The sequence below is a fragment of the Triticum aestivum genome, chromosome 5D (assembly GCF_018294505.1).
Source record: "Triticum aestivum cultivar Chinese Spring chromosome 5D, IWGSC CS RefSeq v2.1, whole genome shotgun sequence".
In the NCBI taxonomy this organism is placed as follows: Eukaryota; Viridiplantae; Streptophyta; class Magnoliopsida; order Poales; family Poaceae; genus Triticum; species Triticum aestivum.
The window spans coordinates 448,134,634-448,157,652 of record NC_057808.1 but is presented as its reverse complement, the minus strand read 5'-3'; the positions used below and the strand labels follow the sequence as shown (position 1 = coordinate 448,157,652).

At 47.2% G+C, this 23,019-nt stretch overlaps 1 protein-coding gene across 2 annotated transcripts; it reads left to right on the top strand.

Moving 5' to 3' along the window:
- The first annotated feature begins 15,497 nt into the window (after positions 1–15,497).
- LOC123122615 (uncharacterized) lies at positions 15,498–21,204 on the top strand. 2 transcript variants are annotated; one of them, XM_044542844.1, is made up of 4 exons: positions 15,498–15,842; positions 16,034–18,733; positions 18,983–19,127; positions 19,427–21,204. In XM_044542844.1, exons 2-3 carry the CDS (start codon positions 16,256–16,258, stop codon positions 19,019–19,021), a joined length of 2,517 nt encoding a protein of 838 aa, XP_044398779.1. In that variant the 5' UTR covers positions 15,498–15,842; positions 16,034–16,255; the 3' UTR covers positions 19,022–19,127; positions 19,427–21,204. The 2 variants fall into 2 exon arrangements, with proteins under 2 accessions (XP_044398779.1, XP_044398780.1); XM_044542845.1 differs by having other exon boundaries at positions 18,940–19,127.
- Positions 21,205–23,019: the final 1,815 nt, after the last annotated feature.

Here is a 23,019-nt window from a genome sequence, read left to right as displayed (position 1 = left end):
CCTTCCGTGGAGGGGGGGGCACACCACGGAGCCCCAAGACGGGCGTCTATGCATGCGAGAACACTTTCACACTTGCATTGGGACCCGTGCGATGTTTCGGTGGCATAGCTACACCCCGAAGGCCACCCCGAATACCAGTTGACCAGGAGATCTAGCCCTTTGACTTTCGCCGGACGGGCTTTGATCAGTGGTGTTGGAAATATGCCCTAGAGGCAATAATAAAAGGTTATTATTATATTTCTTTGTTCATGATAATCGTCTATTATTCATGCTATAATTGTATTGTCCGGAAATCGTAATACATGTGTGAATACATAGACCACAATGTGTCCCTAGTAAGCCTCTAGTTAACTAGCTCGTTGATCAACAGATAGTCATGGTTTCCTGACTATGGACATTGGATGTCATTGATAACGGGATCACATCATTAGGAGAATGATGTGATGGACAAGACCCAATCCTAAGCATAGCATAAAAGATCGTGTAGTTTCGTTTGCTAGAGCTTTTCCAATGTCAAGTATCTTTTCCTTAGACCATGAGATCGTGCAACTCCCGGATACCGTAGGAGTGCTTTGGGTGTGCCAAACGTCACAACGTAACTGGGTGACTACAAAGGTGCATTACGGGTATCTCCGAAAGTGTCTGTTGGGTTGGCACGGATCGAGACTGGGATTTGTCACTCCGTGTGACGGAGAGGTATCTCTGGGCCCACTCGGTAATGCATCATCATAATGAGCTCAATGTGACTAAGGCGTTAGTCACGGGATCATGCATTGCAGTACGAGTAAAGAGACTTGCCGATAACGAGAATGAACAAGGTATTGGGATACCGACGATCGAATCTCGGGCAAGTAACATACCGATTGACAAAGGGAATTGCATACGGATTGATTGAATCCTCGACACCGTGGTTCATCCGATGAGATCATCGTGGAACATGTGGGAGCCAACATGGGTATCCAGATCCCGCTATTGGTTATTGACCGGAGAGGTGTCTCGGTCATGTCTGCATGTCTCCCGAACCCGTAGGGTCTACACACTTAAGGTCCGGTGACGCTAGGGTTGTAGAGATATATGTATGCGGAAACCCGAAAGTTGTTCGGAGTCCCGGATGAGATCCCGGATGTCACGAGAGGTTCCGGAATGGTTCGGAGGTGAAGAATTATATATAGGAAATCAAGTTTCGGCCACCGGGAAAGTTTCGGGGGTTACCGGTATTGTACCGGGACTACCGGAAGGGTCCCGGGGGTCCACCGGGTGGGGCCACCTGTCCCGGAGGGCCCCGTGGGCTGAAAGTGGAAGGGAACCAGCCCCTAGTGGGCTGGGGCGCCCCCCTTGGGCCTCCCCCCTGCGCCTAGGGTTGGGAACCCTAAGGGGGGGAGCTTCCCCCTTGCCTTGGGGGGCAAGGCACCCCTTCCCCCCCACTTGGCCGCCCCCCCCCCCTGGATCTGATCTCCAGGGCCGGTGCCCCCCCCCCAGGGGGCCTATATAAAGGGGGGAGGGAGGGCAGGAATACTACAGCCTTGGGCGCCTCCCTCCTCCCCTGCAACACCTCTCTCTCTCTCGCAGAAGCTCGGCGAAGCCCTGCCGGAGACCCGCTACATCCACCACCACGCCGTCGTGCTGTTGGATCTCCATCAACCTCTCCTTCCCCCTTGCTGGATCAAGAAGGAGGAGACGTCGCTGCACCGTACGTGTGTTGAACCCGGAGGTGCCGTCCGTTCGGCACTCGGTCATCGGTGATTTGGATCACGGCGAGTACGACTCCGTCATCCACGTTCATTGGAACGCTTCCGCTCGCGATCTACAAGGGTATGTAGATGCACTCCCTTCCCCTCGTTGCTAGTATACTCCATAGATGCATCTTGGTGAGCGTAGGAAAATTTTAAATTATGCTACGATTCCCAACAGTGGCATCATGAGCCAGGTCTATGCGTAGTTACTATGCATGAGTAGAACACAAAGAAGTTGTGGGCGTTGAGTTTGCCAATTCTTCTTGCCGCTACTAGTTTTTTCTTGTTTCGGCGGCATTGTAGGATGAAGCGGCCCGGACCGACCTTACACGTACACTTACGTGAGACAGGTTCCACCGACTGACATGCACTAGTTGCATAAGGTGGCTAGCGGGTGTCTGTCTCTCCTACTTTAGTCGGAACGGATTCGATGAAAAGGGTCCTTATGAAGGGTAAATAGAAATTGGCAAATCACGTTGTGGTCATACGTAGGTAAGAAACGTTCTTTCTAGAAACCTACAAACCACGTAAAAACTTGCAACAACAATTAGAGGACGTCTAACTTGTTTTTGCAGCAAGTGCTATGTGATGTGATATGGCCAGAAGATGTGATGAATGATATATGTGATGTATGAGATTGATCATATTCTTGTAATAGGAAGCACGACTTGCATGTCGATGAGTATGACAACCGGCAGGAGCCATAGGAGTTGTCTTTATTATTGTGTATGACCTGCGTGTCATTGAATAACGCCATGTAAATTACTTTACTTTGTTGCTAAACGCGTTAGCCATAGAAGTAGAAGTAATCATTGGCGTGACGACTTCATGAAGACACAATGATGGAGATCATGATGATGGAGATCATGGTGTCATGCCGGTGACAAAGATGATCATGGTGCCCCGAAGATGGAGATCAAAGGAGCATGATGATATTGGCCATATCATGTCACTATTTGATTGCATGTGATGTTTATCATGTTTTTGCATCTTATTTGCTTAGAACGACGGTAGCAAGTAGGATGATCCCTTATAATAATTTCAAGAAAGTGTTCACCCTAACTGTGCACCGTTGCGAAGGTTCGTTGTTTCGAAGCACCACGTGATGATCGGGTGTGATAGATTCTAACGTTCGAATACAACGGGTGTTGACGAGCCTAGCATGTACAGACATGGCCTCGGAACACACGCAATACACTTAGGTTGACTTCACGAGCCTAGCATGTACAGACATGGCCTCGGAACACGGAGGACCGAAAGGTCGAGCATGAGTCGTATAGAAGATACGATCAACATGGAGATGTTCACCGATTTTGACTAGTCCGTCTCACGTGATGATCGGACACGGCCTAGTTAAAGTCGGATCATGTTTCACTTAGATGATGAGAGGGATGTCTATCTGAGTGGGAGTTCATTAAATAATTTGATTATATGAACTTAATTATCATGAACTTAGTCTAAAATCTTTACACTATGTATTGTAGATCAAATGGCCAACGTTGTCCTCAATTTCAACGCGTTCCTAGAGAAAACCAAGCTGAAAGATGATGGCAGCAATTATACGGACTGGGTCCGGAACCTGAGGCTCATCCTCATAGTAGCCAAGAAAGATTATGTCTTAGAAGCACCGCTAGGTGAAGCACCAATCCCTGAGAACCAAGACGTTATGAACGCTTGGCAAACACGCGTTGATGATTACTCCCTCGTTCAGTGCGGCATGCTTTACAGCTTAGAACCGGGTCTCCAAAAGCGTTTTGAGAAACATGGAGCATATGAGATGTTCGAGGAGCTGAAAATGGTTTTCCAAGCTCATGCCCGGGTCGAGAGATATGATGTCTCCGACAAGTTCTTCAGCTGTAAAATGGAGGAGAACAGTTCTGTTAGTGAGCACATACTCAGAATGTCTGGGTTGCACAACCGCTTGACTCAGCTGGGAGTTAATCTCCCGGATGACGCGGTCATTGACAGAATCCTCCAGTCGCTTCCACCAAGCTACAAGAGCTTTGTGATGAACTTTAATATGCAGGGGATGGAAAAGACCATTCCTGAGGTATATTCAATGCTGAAATCAGCTGAGGTAGAGATCAGAAAGAACATCAAGTGTTGATGGTGAATAAAACCACTAAGTTCAAAAAGGGCAAGGGTAAGAAGAACTTCAAGAAGGACGGCAAGGGAGTTGCCGCGCCCGGTAAACCAGTTACTGGGAAGAAGTCAAAGAATGGACCCAAACCCGGGACTGAGTGCTTTTATTGCAAGGGAAGTGGTCACTGGAAGCGGAACTGCCCCAAATATTTAGCAGACAAGAAGAAGGCAGGCAACACCCAAGGTATATGTGATATACAAGTAATTGATGTGTACCTTACCAGTACTCGTAGTAGCTCCTGGGTATTTGATACCGGTGCGGTTGCTCATATTTGTAACTCAAAGCAGGAACTACGGAATAAACGGAGACTGGCAAAGGACGAGGTGACGATGCGCGTCGGGAATGGTTCCAAGGTCGATGTGATCGCCGTCGGCACGCTACCTCTGCATCTACCCACGGGATTAGTTTTAAACCTCAATAATTGTTATTTAGTGCCAGCTTTGAGCATGAACATTGTATCTGGATCTCGTTTAATTCGAGATGGCTACTCATTTAAATCCGAGAATAATGGTTGTTCTATTTATTTGAGAGATATGTTTTATGGTCATGCCCCGCTGGTCAATGGTTTATTTTTGATGAATCTCGAACGTGATGTTACACATGTTCATAGTGTGAACACCAAAAGATGTAAAGTTGATAACGATAGTCCCACATACTTGTGGCACTGCCGCCTTGGTCACATTGGTGTCAAGCGCATGAAGAAGCTCCATGCAGATGGACTTTTGGAGTCTCTTGATTACGAATCATTTGACACGTGCGAACCATGCCTCATGGGTAAGATGACCAAGACTCCGTTCTCCGGAACAATGGAGCGAGCGACCAACTTATTGGAAATCATACATACCGATGTGTGCGGTCCAATAAGCGTTGAGGCTCGCGGAGGATATCGTTATGTTCTCACTCTCACTGATGATTTAAGTAGATATGGGTATGTCTACCTAATGAAACACAAGTCTGAAACCTTTGAAAAGTTCAAGGAATTTCAGAGTGAAGTCGAGAATCAACGTGACAGGAAAATAAAATTCTTACGATCAGATCGTGGTGGAGAATATTTAAGTCACGAATTTGGTACACACTTAAGGAAATGTGGAATAGTTTCACAACTCACACCGCCTGGAACACCTCAGAGAAATGGTGTGTCCGAACGTCGTAATCGCACTCTATTGGATATGGTGCGATCTATGATGTCTCTTACCGATTTACCGCTCTCATTTTGGGGCTATGCTTTAGAGACTGCCGCATTCACTTTAAATAGGGCTCCGTCGAAATCCGTTGAGACGACACCGTATGAATTATGGTTTGGGAAGAAACCTAAGCTGTCGTTTCTAAAAGTTTGGGGATGCGATGCTTATGTCAAGAAACTTCAACCTGAAAAGCTCGAACCCAAGTCGGAAAAATGCATCTTCATAGGATACCCTAAGGAAACTATTGGGTATACCTTCTACCTCAGATCCGAGGGCAAGATCTTCGTTGCCAAGAACGGGTCCTTTCTAGAGAAGGAGTTTCTCTCGAAAGAATTGAGTGGGAGGAAAGTGGAACTTGATGAGGTGATAGTCACCCCTTCCGAACCGGAAAGTAGCGCAGCGCGGGAAAATGTTCCTGTGGTGCCTACACCGACTGGGGAGGAAGTTAATGATGATGATCATGAAGCTTCGGATCAAGTTACTGAACTTCGTAGGTCCACAAGGACACGTTCCGCACCAGAGTGGTACGGCAACCCTGTCCTGGAAATCATGTTGTTAGACAACGGTGAACCTTCAAACTATGAAGAAGCGATGGCGGGCCCGGATTCCGACAAATGGCTAGAAGCCATGAAATCCGAGATAGAATCCATGTATGAAAACAAAGTATGGACTTTGACTGACTTGCCCGATGAGCGGCGAGCCATAGAAAACAAATGGATCTTTAAGAAGAAGACGGACGCGGATGGTAATGTGAGCATCTACAAAGCTCGACTTGTCGCTAAGGGTTATCGACAAGTTCAAGGGGTTGACTACGATGAGACTTTCTCACCCGTAGCGAAGCTGAAGTCCGTCTGAATCATGTTAGCAATTGCTGCATACTATGATTATGAGATATGGAAGATGGACGTCAAAACGGCATTCCTTAACGGCTTCCTTAAGGAAGAGTTGTATATGATGCAGCCGGAAGGTTTTGTCGATCCTAAGAATGCTAACAAAGTATGCAAGCTCCAACGCTCAATCTATGGGCTGGTGCAAGCATCTCGGAGTTGGAACATTCGCTTTGATGAGATGATCAAAGCGTTTGGGTTTACACAGACTTATGGAGAAGCCTGTGTTTACAAGAAAGTGAGTGGGAGCTCTGTAGCATTTCTCATATTATATGTGGATGAAATACTATGATGGGAAATGATATAGAATTCTTGGAAAGTATAAAGGCCTATTTGAATAAGTGTTTTTCAATGAAGGACCTTGGAGAAGCTGCTTATATATTAGGCATCAAGATCTATAGGGATAGATCAAGACGCCTCATTGGTCTTTCACAGAGTACATACCTTGACAAGATATTGAAGAAGTTCAATATGGATCAGTCCAAGAAGGGGTTCTTGCCTGTATTGCAAGGTGTGCAGTTGAGCACGGCTCAATGCCCGACCACGGCAGAAGATAGAGAAAAGATGAGTGTGATCCCCTATGCCTCGGCCATAGGGTCTATTATGTATGCCATGCTGTGTACCAGACCTGATGTAAACCTTGCCGTAAGTTTGGTAGGAAGGTACCAAAGTAATCCCGGCATGGAACACTAGACAGCGGTCAAGAATATCCTGAAGTACCTGAAGAGGACTAAGGATATGTTTCTCGTTTATGGAGGTGACGAAGATCTTGACTAGTCCGTCTCACGTGATGATCGGACACGGCCTAGTTAACTCGGATCATGTTTCACTTAGATGACTAGAGGGATGTCTATCTGAGTGGGAGTTCATTGAATAATTTGATTATATGAACTTAATTATCATGAACTTAGTCTAAAATCTTTACAATATGTCTTGTAGATCAAATGGCCCACGTTGTCCTCAACTTCAACGCGTTCCTAGAGAAAACCAAGCTGAAAGATGATGGCAGCAACTATACGGACTAGGTCCGGAACCTGAGGATCATCCTCATAGCTGCCAAGAAAGATTATGTCCTAGAAGCACCGCTAGGTGAAGCACCAATCCCAGAGAACCAAGACGTTATGAACGCTTGGCAATCACGTGCTGATGATTACTCCCTCGTTCAGTGCGGCATGCTTTACAGCTTAGAACCGGGTCTCCAAAAGCGTTTTGAGAAACATGGAGCATATGAGATGTTCGAAGAGCTGAAAATGGTTTTCCAAGCTCATGCCCGGGTCGAGAGATATGAAGTCTCCGACAAGTTCTTCAGCTGTAAAATGGAGGAAAATAGTTCTGTTAGTGAGCACATACTCAGAATGTCTGGGTTACACAACCACTTGTCTCAGCTGGGAGTTAATCTCCCGGATGACGCGGTCATTGACAGAATCCTTCAGTCGCTTCCACCAAGCTACAAGAGCTTTGTGATGAACTTCAATATGCAGGGGATGGAAAAGACCATTCCTGAGGTATATTCAATGCTGAAATCAGCGGAGGTGGAGATCAGAAAGGAACATCAAGTGTTGATGGTGAATAAAACCACTAAGTTCAAGAAAGGCAAGGGTAAGAAGAACTTCAAGAAGGACGGCAAGGGAGTTGCCGCGCCCGGTAAGCCAGTTGCCGGGAAGAAGTCGAAGAATGGACCCAAGCCTGAGACTGAGTGCTTTTATTGCAAGGGAAGTGGTCACTGGAAGCAGAACTGCCCCAAATACTTAGCGGACAAGAAGGCCGGCAACACCAAAGGTATATGTGATATACATGTAATTGATGTGTACCTTACCAGTACTCGTAGTAGCTCCTGGGTATTTGATACCGGTGCGGTTGCTCATATTTGTAACTCAAAACAGGAACTACGGAATAAACGGAGACTGGCGAAGGACGAGGTGACGATGCGCGTCGGGAATGGTTCCAAGGTCGATGTGATCACCGTCGGCACGCTACCTCTGCATCTACCCACGGGATTAGTTTTAAACCTCAATAATTGTTATTTAGTGCCAGCTTTGAGCATGAACATTGTATCTGGATCTCGTTTAATTCGAGATGGCTACTCATTTAAATCCGAGAATAATGGTTGTTCTATTTATTTGAGAGATATGTTTTATGGTCATGCCCCGCTGGCCAATGGTTTATTTTTGATGAATCTCGAACGTGATGTTACACATGTTCATAGTGTGAATACCAAAAGATGTAAAGTTGATAACGATAGTCCCACATACTTGTGGCACTGCCGCCTTGGTCACATTGGTGTCAAGCGCATGAAGAAGCTCCATGCAGATGGACTTTTGGAGTCTCTTGATTACGAATCATTTGACACGTGCGAACCATGCCTCATGGGTAAGATGACCAAGACTCCGTTCTCCGGAACAATGGAGCGAGCAACCAACTTATTGGAAATCATACATACCGATGTGTGTGGTCCAATGAGTGTTGAGGCTCGAGGAGGATATCGTTATGTTCTCACTCTCACTGATGATTTAAGTAGATATGGATATGTCTACCTAATGAAACACAAGTCTGAAACCTTTGAAAAGTTCAAGGAATTTCAGAGTGAAGTTGAGAATCAACGTGACAGGAAAATAAAATTCTTACGATCAGATCATGGTGGAGAATATTTAAGTCACGAATTTGGTACACACTTAAGGAAATGTGGAATAGTTTCACAACTCACGCCGCCTGGAACACCTCAGAGAAATGGTGTGTCCGAACGTCGTAATCGCACTCTATTGGATATGGTGTGATCTATGATGTCTCTTACCGATTTACCGCTCTCATTTTGGGGTTATGCTTTAGAGACTACCGCATTCACTTTAAATAGGGCACCGTCTAAATCCGTTGAGATGACACCGTATGAATTATGGTTTGGGAAGAAACCTAAGCTGTCGTTTCTAAAAGTTTGGGGATGCGATGCTTATGTCAAGAAACTTCAACCTGAAAAGCTCGAACCCAAATCGAAAAAATGCGTCTTCATAGGATACCCTAAGGAAACTATTGGGTACACCTTCTACCTCAGATCCGAAGGCAAGATCTTCGTTGCCAAGAACGGGTCCTTTCTAGAGAAGGAGTTTCTCTCGAAAGAATTGAGTGGGAGGAAAGTGGAACTTGATGAGGTGATAGTCACCCCTTCTGAACCGGAAAGTAGCGCAGCGCGGGAAGATGCTCCTGTGGTGCCTACACCGACTGGGGAGGAAGTTAATGATGATGATCATGAAGCTTCAGATCAAGTTACTGAACTTCGTAGGTCCACAAGGACACGCTCCGCACCAGAGTGGTACGGCAACCCTGTCCTGGAAATCATGTTGTTAGACAACGGTGAACCTTCGAACTATGAAGAAGCGATGGCGGGCCCGGATTCCGACAAATGGCTAGAAGCCATGAAATCCGAGATAGAATCCATGTATGAAAACAAAGTATGGACTTTGACTGACTTGCCCGATGAGCGGCGAGCCATAGAAAACAAATGGATCTTTAAGAAGAAGACAGACGCGGATGGTAATGTGACCATCTATAAGGCTCGACTTGTCGCTAAGGGTTATCGACAAGTTCAAGGGGTTGACTACGATGAGACTTTCTCACCCGTAGCGAAGCTGAAGTCCGTCCGAATCATGTTAGCAATTGCCGCATATTATGATTATGAGATATGGCAGATGGACGTCAAAACGGCATTCCTTAACGGCTTCCTTAAGGAAGAGTTGTATATGATGCAGCCGGAAGGTTTTGTCGATCCTAAGAATGCTAACAAAGTATGCAAGCTCCAGCGCTCAATCTATGGGCTGGTGCAAGCATCTCGGAGTTGGAACATTCGCTTTGATGAGATGATCAAAGCGTTTGGGTTTACACAGACTTATGGAGAAGCCTGTGTTTACAAGAAAGTGAGTGGGAGCTCCGTAGCATTTCTCATATTATATGTGGATGACATACTATTGATGGGAAATGATATAGAATTCTTGGAAAGTATAAAGGCCTATTTGAATAAGTGTTTTTCAATGAAGGACCTTGGAGAAGCTGCTTATATATATTAGGCATCAAGATCTATAGAGATAGATCAAGACGCCTCATTGGTCTTTCACAGAGTACATACCTTGACAAGATATTGAAGAAGTTCAGTATGGATCAGTCCAAGAAGGGGTTCTTGCCTGTATTGCAAGGTGTGCAATTGAGCACGGATCAATGCCCGACCACGGCAGAAGATATAGAAGAGATGAGTGTCATCCCCTATGCCTCGGCCATAGGGTCTATTATGTATGCCATGCTGTGTACCAGACCTGATGTAAACCTTGCCGTAAGTTTGGTAGGAAGGTACCAAAGTAATCCCGGCAAGGAACACTGGACAGCGGTCAAGAATATCCTGAAGTACCTGAAGAGGACTAAGGATATGTTTCTCGTTTATGGAGGTGACGAAGAGCTCGTCGTAAAGGGTTACGTCGACGCTAGCTTCGACACAGATCTGGATGACTCGAAGTCACAGACTGGATACGTGTATATTTTGAATGGAGGAGCAGTAAGCTGGTGCAGTTGCAAGCAAAGCGTCGTGGCGGGATCTACATGTGAAGCGGAGTACATGGCAGCCTCGGAGGCAGCACAGGAAGCAGTCTGGATGAAAGAGTTCATTACCGACCTAGGGGTGATTCCCAATGCGTCGGGCCCAATGACTCTCTTCTGTGACAACACTGGAGCTATTGCCCTTGCGAAGGAGCCCAGGTTTCACAGGAAGACCAGGCATATCAAGCGTCGCTTCAACTCCATTCGTGAAAGTGTTCAAAATGGAGACATAGATATTTGTAAAGTACACACGGACCTGAATGTAGCAGATCCGTTGACTAAACCTCTCCCTAGGGCAAAACATGATCAACACCAGGACGCAATGGGTGTTCGATTCATCACAATGTAACTAGATTATTGACTCTAGTGCAAGTGGGAGACTGTTGGAAATATGCCCTAGAGGCAATAATAAAAGGTTATTATTATATTTCTTTGTTCATGATAATCGTCTATTATTCATGCTATAATTGTATTGTCCGGAAATCGTAATACATGTGTGAATACATAGACCACAACGTGTCCCTAGTAAGCCTCTAGTTAACTAGCTCGTTGATCAACAGATAGTCATGGTTTCCTGACTATGGACATTGGATGTCATTGATAACGGGATCACATCATTAGGAGAATGATGTGATGGACAAGACCCAATCCTAAGCATAGCATAAAAGATCGTGTAGTTTCGTTTGCTAGAGCTTTTCCAATGTCAAGTATCTTTTCCTTAGACCATGAGATAGTGCAACTCCCGGATACCGTAGGAGTGCTTTGGGTGTGCCAAACGTCACAACGTAACTGGGTGACTATAAAGGTGCATTACGGGTATCTCCGAAAGTGTCTGTTGGGTTGGCACGGATCGAGACTGGGATTTGTCACTCCGTGTGACGGAGAGGTATCTCTGGGCCCACTCGGTAATGCATCATCATAATGAGCTCAATGTGACTAAGGCGTTAGTCACGGGATCATGCATTGCGGTACGAGTAAAGAGACTTGCCGGTAACGAGATTGAACAAGGTATTGGGATACCGACGATCGAATCTCGGGCAAGTAACATACCGATTGACAAAGGGAATTGCATACGGATTGATTGAATCCTCGACACCGTGGTTCATCCGATGAGATCATCGTGGAACATGTGGGAGCCAACATGGGTATCCAGATCCCGCTGTTGGTTATTGACCGGAGAGGCGTCTCGGTCATGTCTGCATGTCTCCCGAACCCGTAGGGTCTACACACTTAAGGTCCGGTGACGCTAGGGTTGTAGAGATATATGTATGCGGAAACCCGAAAGTTGTTCGGAGTCCCAGATGAGATCCCGGATGTCACGAGAGGTTCCGGAATGGTTCGGAGGTGAAGAATTATATATAGGAAGTCAAGTTTCGGCCACCGGGAAAGTTTTGGGGGTTACCGGTATTGTACCGGGACTACCGGAAGGGTCCCGGGGGTCCACCGGGTGGGGCCACCTGTCCCGGAGGGCCCCGTGGGCTGAAAGTGGAAGGGAACCAGCCCCTAGTGGGCTGGGGCGCCCCCCTTGGGCCTCCCCCCCTGCGCCTAGGGTTGGGAACCCTAAGGGGGGAGCTTCCCCCTTGCCTTGGGGGGCAAGGCACCCCTTCCCCCCCACTTGGCCGCCCCCCCCCCCTTGGATCTGATCTCCAGGGCCGGCGCCCCCCCCAGGGGGCCTATATAAAGGGGGAGGGAGGGCAGGAATACTACAGCCTTGGGCGCCTCCCTCCTCCCCTGCAACACCTCTCTCTCTCTCGCAGAAGCTCGGCGAAGCCCTGCCGGAGACCCGCTACATCCACCACCACGCCGTCGTGCTGTTGGATCTCCATCAACCTCTCCTTCCCCCTTGCTGGATCAAGAAGGAGGAGACGTCGCTGCACCGTACGTGTGTTGAACGCGGAGGTGCCGTCCGTTCGGCACTCGGTCATCGGTGATTTGGATCACGGCGAGTACGACTCCGTCATCCACGTTCATTGGAACGCTTCCGCTCGCGACCTACAAGGGTATGTAGATGCACTCCCTTCCCCTCGTTGCTAGTATACTCCATAGATGCATCTTGGTGAGCGTAGGAAAATTTTAAATTATGCTACGATTCCCAACCCAACACTAGATTCCCCCCCCCCCGGTTCCACCGCACCCGCACCATCCCCCCTCCAAGTGACGGCGGCACTGCCTTCTGTGGAGGGGGGGCACACCACGGAGCCCCAAGACGGGCGTCTATGCATGTGAGAACACTTTCACACTTGCATTGGGACCCGTGCGATGTTTCGGTGGCATAGCTACACCCCGAAGGCCACCCCGAATACCAGTTGACCAGGAGATCTAGCCCTTTGACTTTCGCCGGACGGGCTTTGACCAGTGGACTCTTCCACCTGGTTGCGATAGGTCAGCCCATAGCAATATCCCCAACACGGTTTGGACCCAACCCAACACTAGATTCCCTCCGGTTCCACCGCACCCGCACCATCTCCCCCCTCCAAGTGACGGCGGCACTGCCTTCCGTGGAGGGGGGGCACACCACGGAGCCCCAAGACGGGCGTCTACGCATGCCAGAACACTTTCACTGATGCATCGGAACTCGTGTGATGTTTCGGTGGCATAGCTACACCCCAAAGGCCACCCCGAATCCCCCTCTAACCAGATTCCCTCCGTGTCGACCGTTTCCCCCCTCCGTGACACGGCGGCAGCGACATCCGCGAGGGGGGCAATCGATATACCATCGGGGTATGTTTTTTGTTTAGATAAGGCACATTTGTGTTGTGAAAAAATACAAAATAATAAATATTATAAATTAAAAGTAAAAATAAAATAAAAAATAGAGGTATGCCGACGGCATGCAGACGGAGCTACTATGCCACGGATCGATGACGTGGCGTTGCACGCGGATTGATGATGTGGCAGAGGGCATGGGCCAGGCCTATGCCAATGGCTATGCCGTCGGCATATCTCTGCCACACCACGGGCCCTCTCTCCCTCGGATCGATGTCGTGGAGATGGCACGGATCGGTGATGTCAGCATATCTATGCCGACGGCTATGATATGCCGACGGCCACTGTTAGCCCCCATCGGCGTAGCTTCGACGCCGTCAAACGGTCGCCACTGACCGGGTAGGTGGGCCCGTGCTATTCCGACGGCCCCCGTAGGCATATCGCCAGCTGTCTCGACGGCCGTCTTATGCCGACGGCCCCCGTCGGCATAGATCTACATATGCCGACGGCTATTCTACGCCTACGGCCTGCCCTTGGCCATCGGCATATGTCTATCTATGCCGACGGGGGCCGTCGGCATAGATGAGGCCGTCGGCAACTAAGTAAATTCTGGTAGTGGCTGATGTATCGGTGCCCAAAGGCGGTGCTGTTGTTTTTCTTCTGAAACTATTATCATTGCTCTTGTAATGTTGCTCCATCTCAATATACATGTTGTTCAAGGATGGCAATGTTGGAGACATTAGAGATATTATGTATGAATCTGTGACCACACCAGATACAAGGCAACGATGCTGGGATGGACAAGCTTCAGATGCTGGAGGCTTCATATGATGAAGCTGCTAGCTGAATAATTGCTCGTTGGTTTGCATCATTGCTCGTTTTTGCTGCCTCCTTTAGTATTTTCTCTCAGTTTGGCCTGACTATTGTTAGTGGAGTAAATAGCATAACAATCAAAAGTGATCATGTGATGGTCCCTGTATTAGTACAAGAAACATACTAGGCCACAATATCGAACAAGCATGAGATGCAATACAAGAAACATACTAGGCCACAATAATACAATATTGAACAAGCATGAGACGCAAATGACCATCGTTGATGCACGCAAATCATGAGTGTCGTTTACATTAAGGTATAGTCTGACAAAAGCATTGGTCCAATAAAGGTATAGTTCTTTGTCTTATATAGAATCCAAATACCGAGAAAGTGGAAGATTGGCTCTACGATCTTGATATATTGAACTGAGCCCATACAAATAACATTGATGGTTGTGTTACGCATCGGCCGGTTTATGCCCTTGAAAGATCGACCTCCCAGACCGTCCGATGGATGCACACATAGCCGTCACATCTTGCAACAAGCTCAGTGATGTCCTCGTATCTCTGTAACAACGACCTTGTTGCAATCTTCCTTTTTTTTCTCTGATCTCTACAACGGAAGCCTTGTTGGGCTTGGCCTTTTGCAACGGAAGCCTTGTTGCAAAAATATTTTTCGAACTATTTTCTTTTCCTGAACCTATCTTTTTTCTTCGACCTCTGCGACATAGGTGCTATTGCAGACACCTTTGCAATAGGACCCCTATCGCAAAAAAAGCATATCCACGTGGCCCGTAAACACGGCGGCACCATTGCAACAAGAGCCCCTATCGTCGGTGGATCGACCCCGTCTGGATAGATATGGGTGCAGGGCGTTGTCGGCCACGACCGGAAGCTTGTTCCCACCTAGAGGAGGCTGGCAGGGCACGCTAGAACCCGTGAGCTCCCCGTCGGGTCGTCGACATCGCCATGGATGGAAGGAGAGGAAGGAGACAGAGGCGAGGTCGTGGTGGCGATGAGAAGGTGCTGACGGGAGCCATGCCGTAGGTTGCCAGATCTGGTGAGGAAGATGGAGGTGCGGCACAGCACGCAGACGGGAACCTTTGTTTCTTCGTCGCCGTCGCCGCGCAACAAACCTTGTGTTGCTCAACATAGTTTGAGTTAGAAAAAAAGCTAACCTATGAATAGGATTGTTGCGAGTCCTTTGATCAAAAGAAGATCTAACAGACAAGGAGGCGCGCCAGAAGATCAGTCCGCTGAACAAAAGCGTTTTCGATAATTTTATGTTTCTATGAATTGCACTCTAGGGTTTATTTTTCCGCCATTGCAATAAAAAAGAATTTACTTTTCCTATTGCAAAAGGAAAAGATTTATTTTCCTAATAATAATAATTTTTTTAAACTAAAATTACTAATTTTTCTCTCTCCGACGGCCTCCTCTTCCGTCTTGTCCTACCCAAATCAGTTTTTTTTCAAGACGCCCTAAATCACTGCTCCGCACCGGTGAGGCCGCCAGCCGCCGGACACCGGCTCCGGCGACCCCCACCCGCAGGGAGCAAGCGGATGGGAGGAGCGGCAGCCACAGAGTGGGGACTCCTCTCTCTCCAGATCGGCGGAGAAGGAAGGCCGGATGGCGCGGAGCGGCGGCGGCGGCGGCGTGAAGGGCGGAGCAATAATGGGCAGCGGCGGCTGGAGTAGCAGACCGCGGCAGCGAGGGACGGAGCAAGGAGGGAGGGGAAGGAAATGGCGTGCGGCAATGAAGAGAGGGACGGCAGTTTAGGGGATCTTCCTACCTAGCAGGTTCGTCGATTCGAGTTCATCCACCTGCAACTGCTAGTATTAACAATATCAATAGCATTGCTCCACCTTTCTGAAACCGAATTGGAAATATGCATCTTTTTCAGCTCGAATAAACTGGTTTGATCTGCTTGATTATAACAATGCAGATCATCTAGGTGTGAAGCTTTTAACGAGTAATTTGGTTTGGTCAGGTCAAACAAAAATACAAAATACGGCCGGGCAAAGTAGAGCAAAAGATATGGTTGAGCCAGCCATCCTAAGTGTGATTACCATATGAAAAGTCAGTAGGCAAGGAGACAATGCTGGAGTGGTTACTGCTACCATGTGCATATATACACACTGGATCAACGTGCGAAATGAATCGGCCTCTCACTTTGTGCTTGTGAGCGAGCGAGGGAGAGCTAGACACAGTCATGGGTATATCAGGTGCTGTGGAATGGTGGGAGGAGTGGCATCTGCGCATCCTCGTCCTCAGCAGCCTCTTCATCCAGTACCTCCTGCTCTGCTCCGCTCCCTTGCGTAAGTTTGCTATTCCTTCCTGGTACAGATCCATCATATGGCTCGCATACCAAGGCAGCGATGCTGTCGCCATATACGCCCTGGCCACCCTCTTTAACCGCCAGAGGAGTCAGGATCATGGTAGCGGTACTTCTGCAAACAACAGTAGCATCCTGGAGGTGGTGTGGGCACCGGTTCTCCTGATGCACCTCGGAGGGCAGGACCTCATAACCGCCTACAATATCGAAGACAATGAGCTGTGGACGCGGCACATCCTCACAGCTGTGTCCCAGGTCACTGTAGCTATCTATATGTTCTGCAAATCGTGGCCAGGAGGCGACAAGAGGTTGTTGCAGGCATCAATCTTGTTCTTCGTCCCTGGGATTCTCAAATGCATTGAGAAGCCCTGGGCTCTCAAGAGTGCTAGCATTAACAGCCTAGTAAGCTCTTCCTGTCATGCTCCGAGGAGAACTGCCACCAGAGAAGGCGAGATCAATTCGCTTGAAGACTACGTGCAAAAAGCAAGGGCTTTTGCCCAGACCGACCCTGGTTTCCAAGCACAAGAAGGTGATGCGGTCAACCATGGGGCTGACAATTATCTTTCTCAATCACAAGGAGAAGATATTGTGGTGGACCTTGAGGCCAACCATGGATCTCAAACACAGGGAGTGGCTGCCACGGTGGATCTTGAGCCCGATCATCATCCTCAGACCTCAAGGACATGGATAGGTCGCCTAAACCAAATAAAGGAAAAAATGGGAAGCCACATAAACCAAATAATGGAGAAAAGGAGAAGCCACCTAAACCAAAGAGAGCCAAGATTGAGAAGGCGAGATAATGACTATAATGGGGACCCTGAGACCTACAGGATATTTGTGGACCTTGCATCGCCGTATCCTGATCGGCTTGTGATCCTAAAATCCTTTTGGGTGCTTGATGGAAAACAAGCATACATTTTATTGCAGAATAGATTGTTCAGCATTTTCAATCTTCTCTACACAAAATCAAAGATACTCGGCAGTTTTAAAGAAGAGGAAGACCCGAGCGGGTTGGAACTTCTTTCTCTGTACATACGGTTATCGGCTAGTTTATTGCCATGGGCAGCCATAGGCCTATTCCACAAGAGTCACAGAGAAGCTTATGATGATAATGATGTCAAGGTTACATATGCCTTGTTCTGCTGTACTGCAGTGCTAGAGTACTGTTCCTGTGCTTCCTTTGCCTTTGCGAAATTTACTTTTCTAAAGGTATTTCTCAATGCCATACTCAAAGTCAAAGATAGCCTCATAGGCCAATTTAATCTGGTAGGATTCTTTGCTCGTAACAGAAGGCACTCCAGGAAGATGTGCATCGTTAATTTCTTTAACTGCAAAGACTTTCTTGACCAAAATTGGTCCATGAAGCCCTGCAAGTTATCCTTTGCAATTCTAGATTTGGTTCTTAAGTATGTGAAGAAGGGGTGGGAAGATCAAATAAAAGATACTGACAGCTACTGGAAGTTCAACGATTGCAGGGGGCAATGGACTCTTCAGTCCAACAATTGCGACAAAGATCTCAGTTGCAGCTTAAGGAAGCCATTCGATGAGAGTGTTCTTCTCTGGCACATCGCAACGGATCTCTGCTTCTACTACATGGGCGCATCTGCGTATCACCAATGTGCCACTGCTCAGTGTATTCAAGATGCTTCCGGTGAGGGTCATGGGTGTGCTGTTTGGTGTGAAAGATCTCCTCATCACAAAAGAGCCGTCCAGTGCAGAGAAATCTCCAACTACATGATGTACCTACTGTTTGTCAATCCCGAGATGCTACTGCCAGGCACTAGGCGAAATCTGTTCACAGCTGCCAATTCTGAGCTAAAGAAGATCCTCAAGGATGACAATGCATCACTCAAGAAAATTGTCAAGGGCGGCAAGCCTTCGCTCATGGAGATCCTCAAGTGCAATAAACCATTCTGCAACTTCTTCACAGTCAAAAGGCCATCGCTCAAGGAAATCGAAAGAGGATTTACACAGAGAATAATCGCGAAGGTACAGCCCAGGGAAAACAGAGAACAAGTTGTTGAACATACAGACTTGCCACTGGATGCGGAGACAGATGCAACTACACAAGAAGGTTTTGTCCATGATGCATGGAATCTTGCCAATGGGCTGCTGCAAATGCGTGATGAGAAGATGTGGGAGGTAATCGAAGGCGTGTGGGTGGAGATGCTCTGCTTCTCGGCTAGTAGGTGCCGAGGGTACCTACATGCCAAGAGTTTGGGCACTGGTGGGGAGCTGCTCACGTATATCTGTCTCCTGTTGTCACACATGGGGATGGAGACCTTACCGGAGAGGTTGCAGAGGACGGAACTTTCAAGTGGAGGAAATGCCAGGGTCACTCCATTGACTTCCCAGGTTAGCACCGCCACTGGGAAGCCATTGTTTGAAAAATGATGCTTATGATGTTATGAAGACAATTTCCACTCTGCATTCCATCTTTATTGCCTATTTTCTTATTCATGGAAGTTCTTTTGTTATTCGTTCATTAATTGTGATATTCCGTCTATATATCGTCTCGTCACTCATGGTATTATAGTGTTATTGTTCTTCAATGATGCCAGGTTTGGAGATATATTTTAGCTATGTGAATATGTGATCTACCAGGTACCTGGGAGCGAGGACCCGCCACCCTTGAGACATTAGAGACCTCATGAAGCTGCTGCTGCTGGGGCATCTACCTCTCGACCTCAAGAAATACAACCAGCTGAATAACCTGAGAAGTTATTATCTCCGTGTTGTTTTATACATGGTGAGAATCCTGTGTGTCTGTATTGCTACTCATCTGCCGTTCATATCCTTAGCTTTCCCCGGATTGTTTCATGCTTGTCCGTATTGTTCATTACCTATCTCCATCTGCTATACATGTAGATAGTGTCATGTATTGTTTATTACCTACCAGTCTGTTTGTGTGTTGTTAGAGCTGCAAAATTGCAATGTCTGTACTCTGTAGTATAGTATGGATGCCAGAATATTCCATGGATGCCCGCCCCGTGTTGAATTCTGCAGCATGCTTGTTTGTCCTATTTTCTGACAATTGTTTTCTGCCAGTCTCCCAGGAGGTGAAGAATATTTTGCAAGTCATTCAGGAGGTGTTTGATCCCAAGTATCCTGGACTACCTGTACCAGAGGGTAGAGTCCATAAAGGGAAGTTTCAGACTTTGCAATCTAGGCTAAGTAAGCGGCTAGTGGATTGGAGTGAACGCTATATGGCCTCATCTATTAAGGAAATATTGATTAAATCTGTGGTCAAGGCTATTCCCACTTATGTTATGAGTGTTTTCAAACTTTCGTATTCTATGTGTGACGACCTCACAAGAATGATGCGGCAATATTGGTGGGGAGTTGAGAATGGAAGAAGGAAAATGGCTTGGGTTTCTTGGGACAAGCTTGTCTTACCAAAACAAAAGGGTGGTCTTGATTTTAGAGATATGAGAGCATTCAATCAAGCATTGCTGGCTAAACAGGCTTGGAGACTTATTGATCAACCGGATAGCCTTTGTGCAAGGCTGTTGCGAGCTAGGTATTATCGTAATGGAAATCTTGGGGATACAGTTTTTTCAGGCAACGCATCCGCGGTTTGGCGTGGTATTGAACATGGGCTGGAGTTATTGAAAAAAGGTATCATTTGTCGTGTTGGTAATGGAATTTCGATTCGGACTTGGCGGGACCCATGGATTCCAAGGGGTCCATCATTTCGTCCAATTACGCCAAAACATCATTGCAGACTCAATAGAGTATCAGACTTCTTGGATATTCATGGTGTTTGGAGACTGGATTTATTGCAGCAACACTTCCTTCCTGCTGATGTTGTGGCCATTCATAAAATCCGTACCTCACCACCGCAGCAGCAGGACTTCCTCGCATGGCAATCAGATCCCAAAGGGCTGTTCAGTGTCCGTAGTGCGGACAAGCTAGTGATGGTACATCATGAGGAAGCTTTTACAGAAGGTGCGTCGAGCGCAAGTCCTAATGGTGAGAGGAAAATCTGGAATTTAATTTGGCATGCGGATGTTCCGCACAGGATGAGGTTGAATGCCTGGAAGGCTGCAGCTGGTGCGCTAGCTACCATGCAATGCAAACGGGCTTGTCACCTGCAGTGCCGGCTTACATGTCAACTGTGTGGCATAGCTGACGAGGACACTTACCATGCACTTGTAGCATGTGAGAATGCTTCAAAGTTGTGGGATGCTATGGGGGAGATTTGGCCAATACCCCCAAAGGAGCACCTGGATGCTATGGACTACCTCAATTCCGTCGCTGATTCCCTTCCGGCGACTGTTGTCCGACCGCGTCCACCTGATCCACCTTGGGTACCGCCACCTTCCGGCTGGCTGGCCCTGTCAGTGGATGGCTCTTTCTTGCCGGATGACGGTACAGCCGGTGCAGGCATGGTCCTCAGGAAGTGTACAGGTGAAGTTATTCTTGCTGCATGCCGTTTGCTGTTCTTCTGCAATGATGCACTTGAAGCGAAGATACAGGCAATCCGGGAAGGGATGTCTCTAGTCCTCCAATGGTCTAATCTTCCGGTGATGGTGCAGTCAGACTCTATGGAAGCTCTTTCATCTTTGTCTAATGCTTCCCTGGCCAAGTCGCCTAATGGCCATCTGGTCGATGAAATCAAGTCGCTCCTTCTAGAGCGGGAGTTTATTCCGGTTAAGATAACTCGTTCTCAAAATAGGGTATCACATTGTCTAGCTAAATGCTCATACGGCTTGTAGTACCGCTTGTTGGTTACAACGAGCTCCTCCCATTATTCATGATCTTGTATTAGCTGACTGTAATCCTGTTGCTATGGAATAAACTCAGTTTTACCCTCGCAAAAAAAATGCTTGTTTGAAAGAGTGGATTTGGTGTGATCAGAGTCATTCATTTGAAAGAGTATCTACCTTGTTGAGGTAATTAAGATATTGCTACCCCAAGACTCATGAATTGCGGTGCTGTTTATTTTCCTCAATCTCCATGATATTATAACTTGGTGTTGTTGAGCATGTGATCTACTCCCTTTGTAAACAAAACAAATATAAGAGCGTTTAGATTTACGGAGGGAGTACCAGATAGACCAGTTGAATAAAGTGTGAAACTATTGCTCTTTATTTACAACGTGGATATCCCGTGTGTCTGTATTGCCAGTCTGTTGTTCGACTCTGATTTGCAGCTGCGGTATATTGCAGAGCTTAATACACTAGAGCTGTTTGTAATTACCGGTCCATCTCTATAATGGGCATGCCAGTACAATGGTCGCCCTAAGCCGTAATATTGGGCAAATTGCAAAAATCATCAACATTGAATGCTAGGATTGCAGAAACCACAGTTCTATGAAATTGTGCCAAAAATAATTAATTTTAAGGCTATATTTTTTTTTGCAAAAAACACTAGTTGGCGGCTTTGGAGTTTTGATGACGATTATGATAGGTGGGTCCCCCTTTTGCCGACGTGGCGTAACGGTTTGCAGGCGACGCCGTTAGACCGGGGATTTTACACCAACACCTTCTTAAAAAACATAGAAAGCAATCACGCCCCTACTCCTCTCTTCTCTTCGGCCAATGTGACATGGCCTGGCCTTGCTGCTCTTAGTACTCCCCCTTCCTCACTGGAGCAGCTGCTGCCGCGGGCGCCGAAGCAGCAGCTATCGTCGGTACCGGAGGACCGGCAACAACAACTTTTGCGGGCATGAAGCTGCCGCGGGAGCCGGACACCAGAGCAGCTTTTGCATTAAGAGGAATTTTCAATTATGAGATCTCACGCTTATGCCATCGGGAAAGTTCTCCTCCCCTCCAAGCTCCATCGGCCAACTTGTGGATTCCTCGCCCCTATGACTATTGCTTCGGCAGCTGGTGGCTGGGAAGGAATCCTAGTGCCTTAGATCCAACTAGTAATTTAGGTTAGAGTTTTTAGTCCTTGCAGGGCCGGGCGGCGCTCCATCTTCAAATGGTCTTTCGAGTTTTGATCCTCCTCAAATTAGTCCATTGGGCTGGATTCGACGGACGTCCGACATAGATTCCTGTCTTTTCCTTGGTGCGGCGAGGCTAGGGTTTCTTGTTGAACGTGCGTGATGGCGAGATTTGGTGTCACACACTTCAGATTGATGTTCATCGGTGACGACTGCGGCTTCGTGGTGTTCATTCTTAGGGGCACATGCATGAAGACTTCCGGTTGTTATCGACAAGGCCATGACAACTCAGGCACGAGAGCGGCAACAACGGCGCTTCCCGTTTTGCCAGCGATAATGGCCGTTCAGTGGTCTAGGGTCCTCATTGTAATTTTAATTATGTTTTAGGTGCTTTATACTTCTAACGAAATGATTTGCCATGCTTGCTAAAGAAAATTGTCATTCTCACGTCAATATAATTTGCCATAAAACTGTTTTGCAACGGTTAAAATTTTGATTTCAGATTCTAAACATTACTACCCTTAGAATAGTATGCCTTTTTGCAAAAGAAAATAAATCGGACATCACTAAACCCGATCTGCAATGCTCCAGAGTTGACGCTTGAAATGCATACGAACTATTTGGTTTCGTTGCTCCAGAGCTATTGATTGGCTGTAATTTCGTTTCTATAGCAAGTTTTTTTAAGGGAGATTCAATAGCAAGTTGGAAAGCTGCTCTATCGGACAGACTGTTATTTTTTTTTTTAGATTTT

What these genes read in the sequence shown, in the direction of transcription:
- LOC123122615 (XM_044542844.1), top strand. Translation starts at nt 16,256, where the DNA reads ATGGGTATATCAGGTGCTGTGGAATGGTGGGAGGAGTGGCATCTGCGC. An exon ending in TCACTCCATTGACTTCCCAG is followed by an intron (nt 18,734 to 18,982) that starts GTTAGCACCGCC and finishes GTGATCTACCAG; the next exon opens with GTACCTGGGAGCGAGGACCC.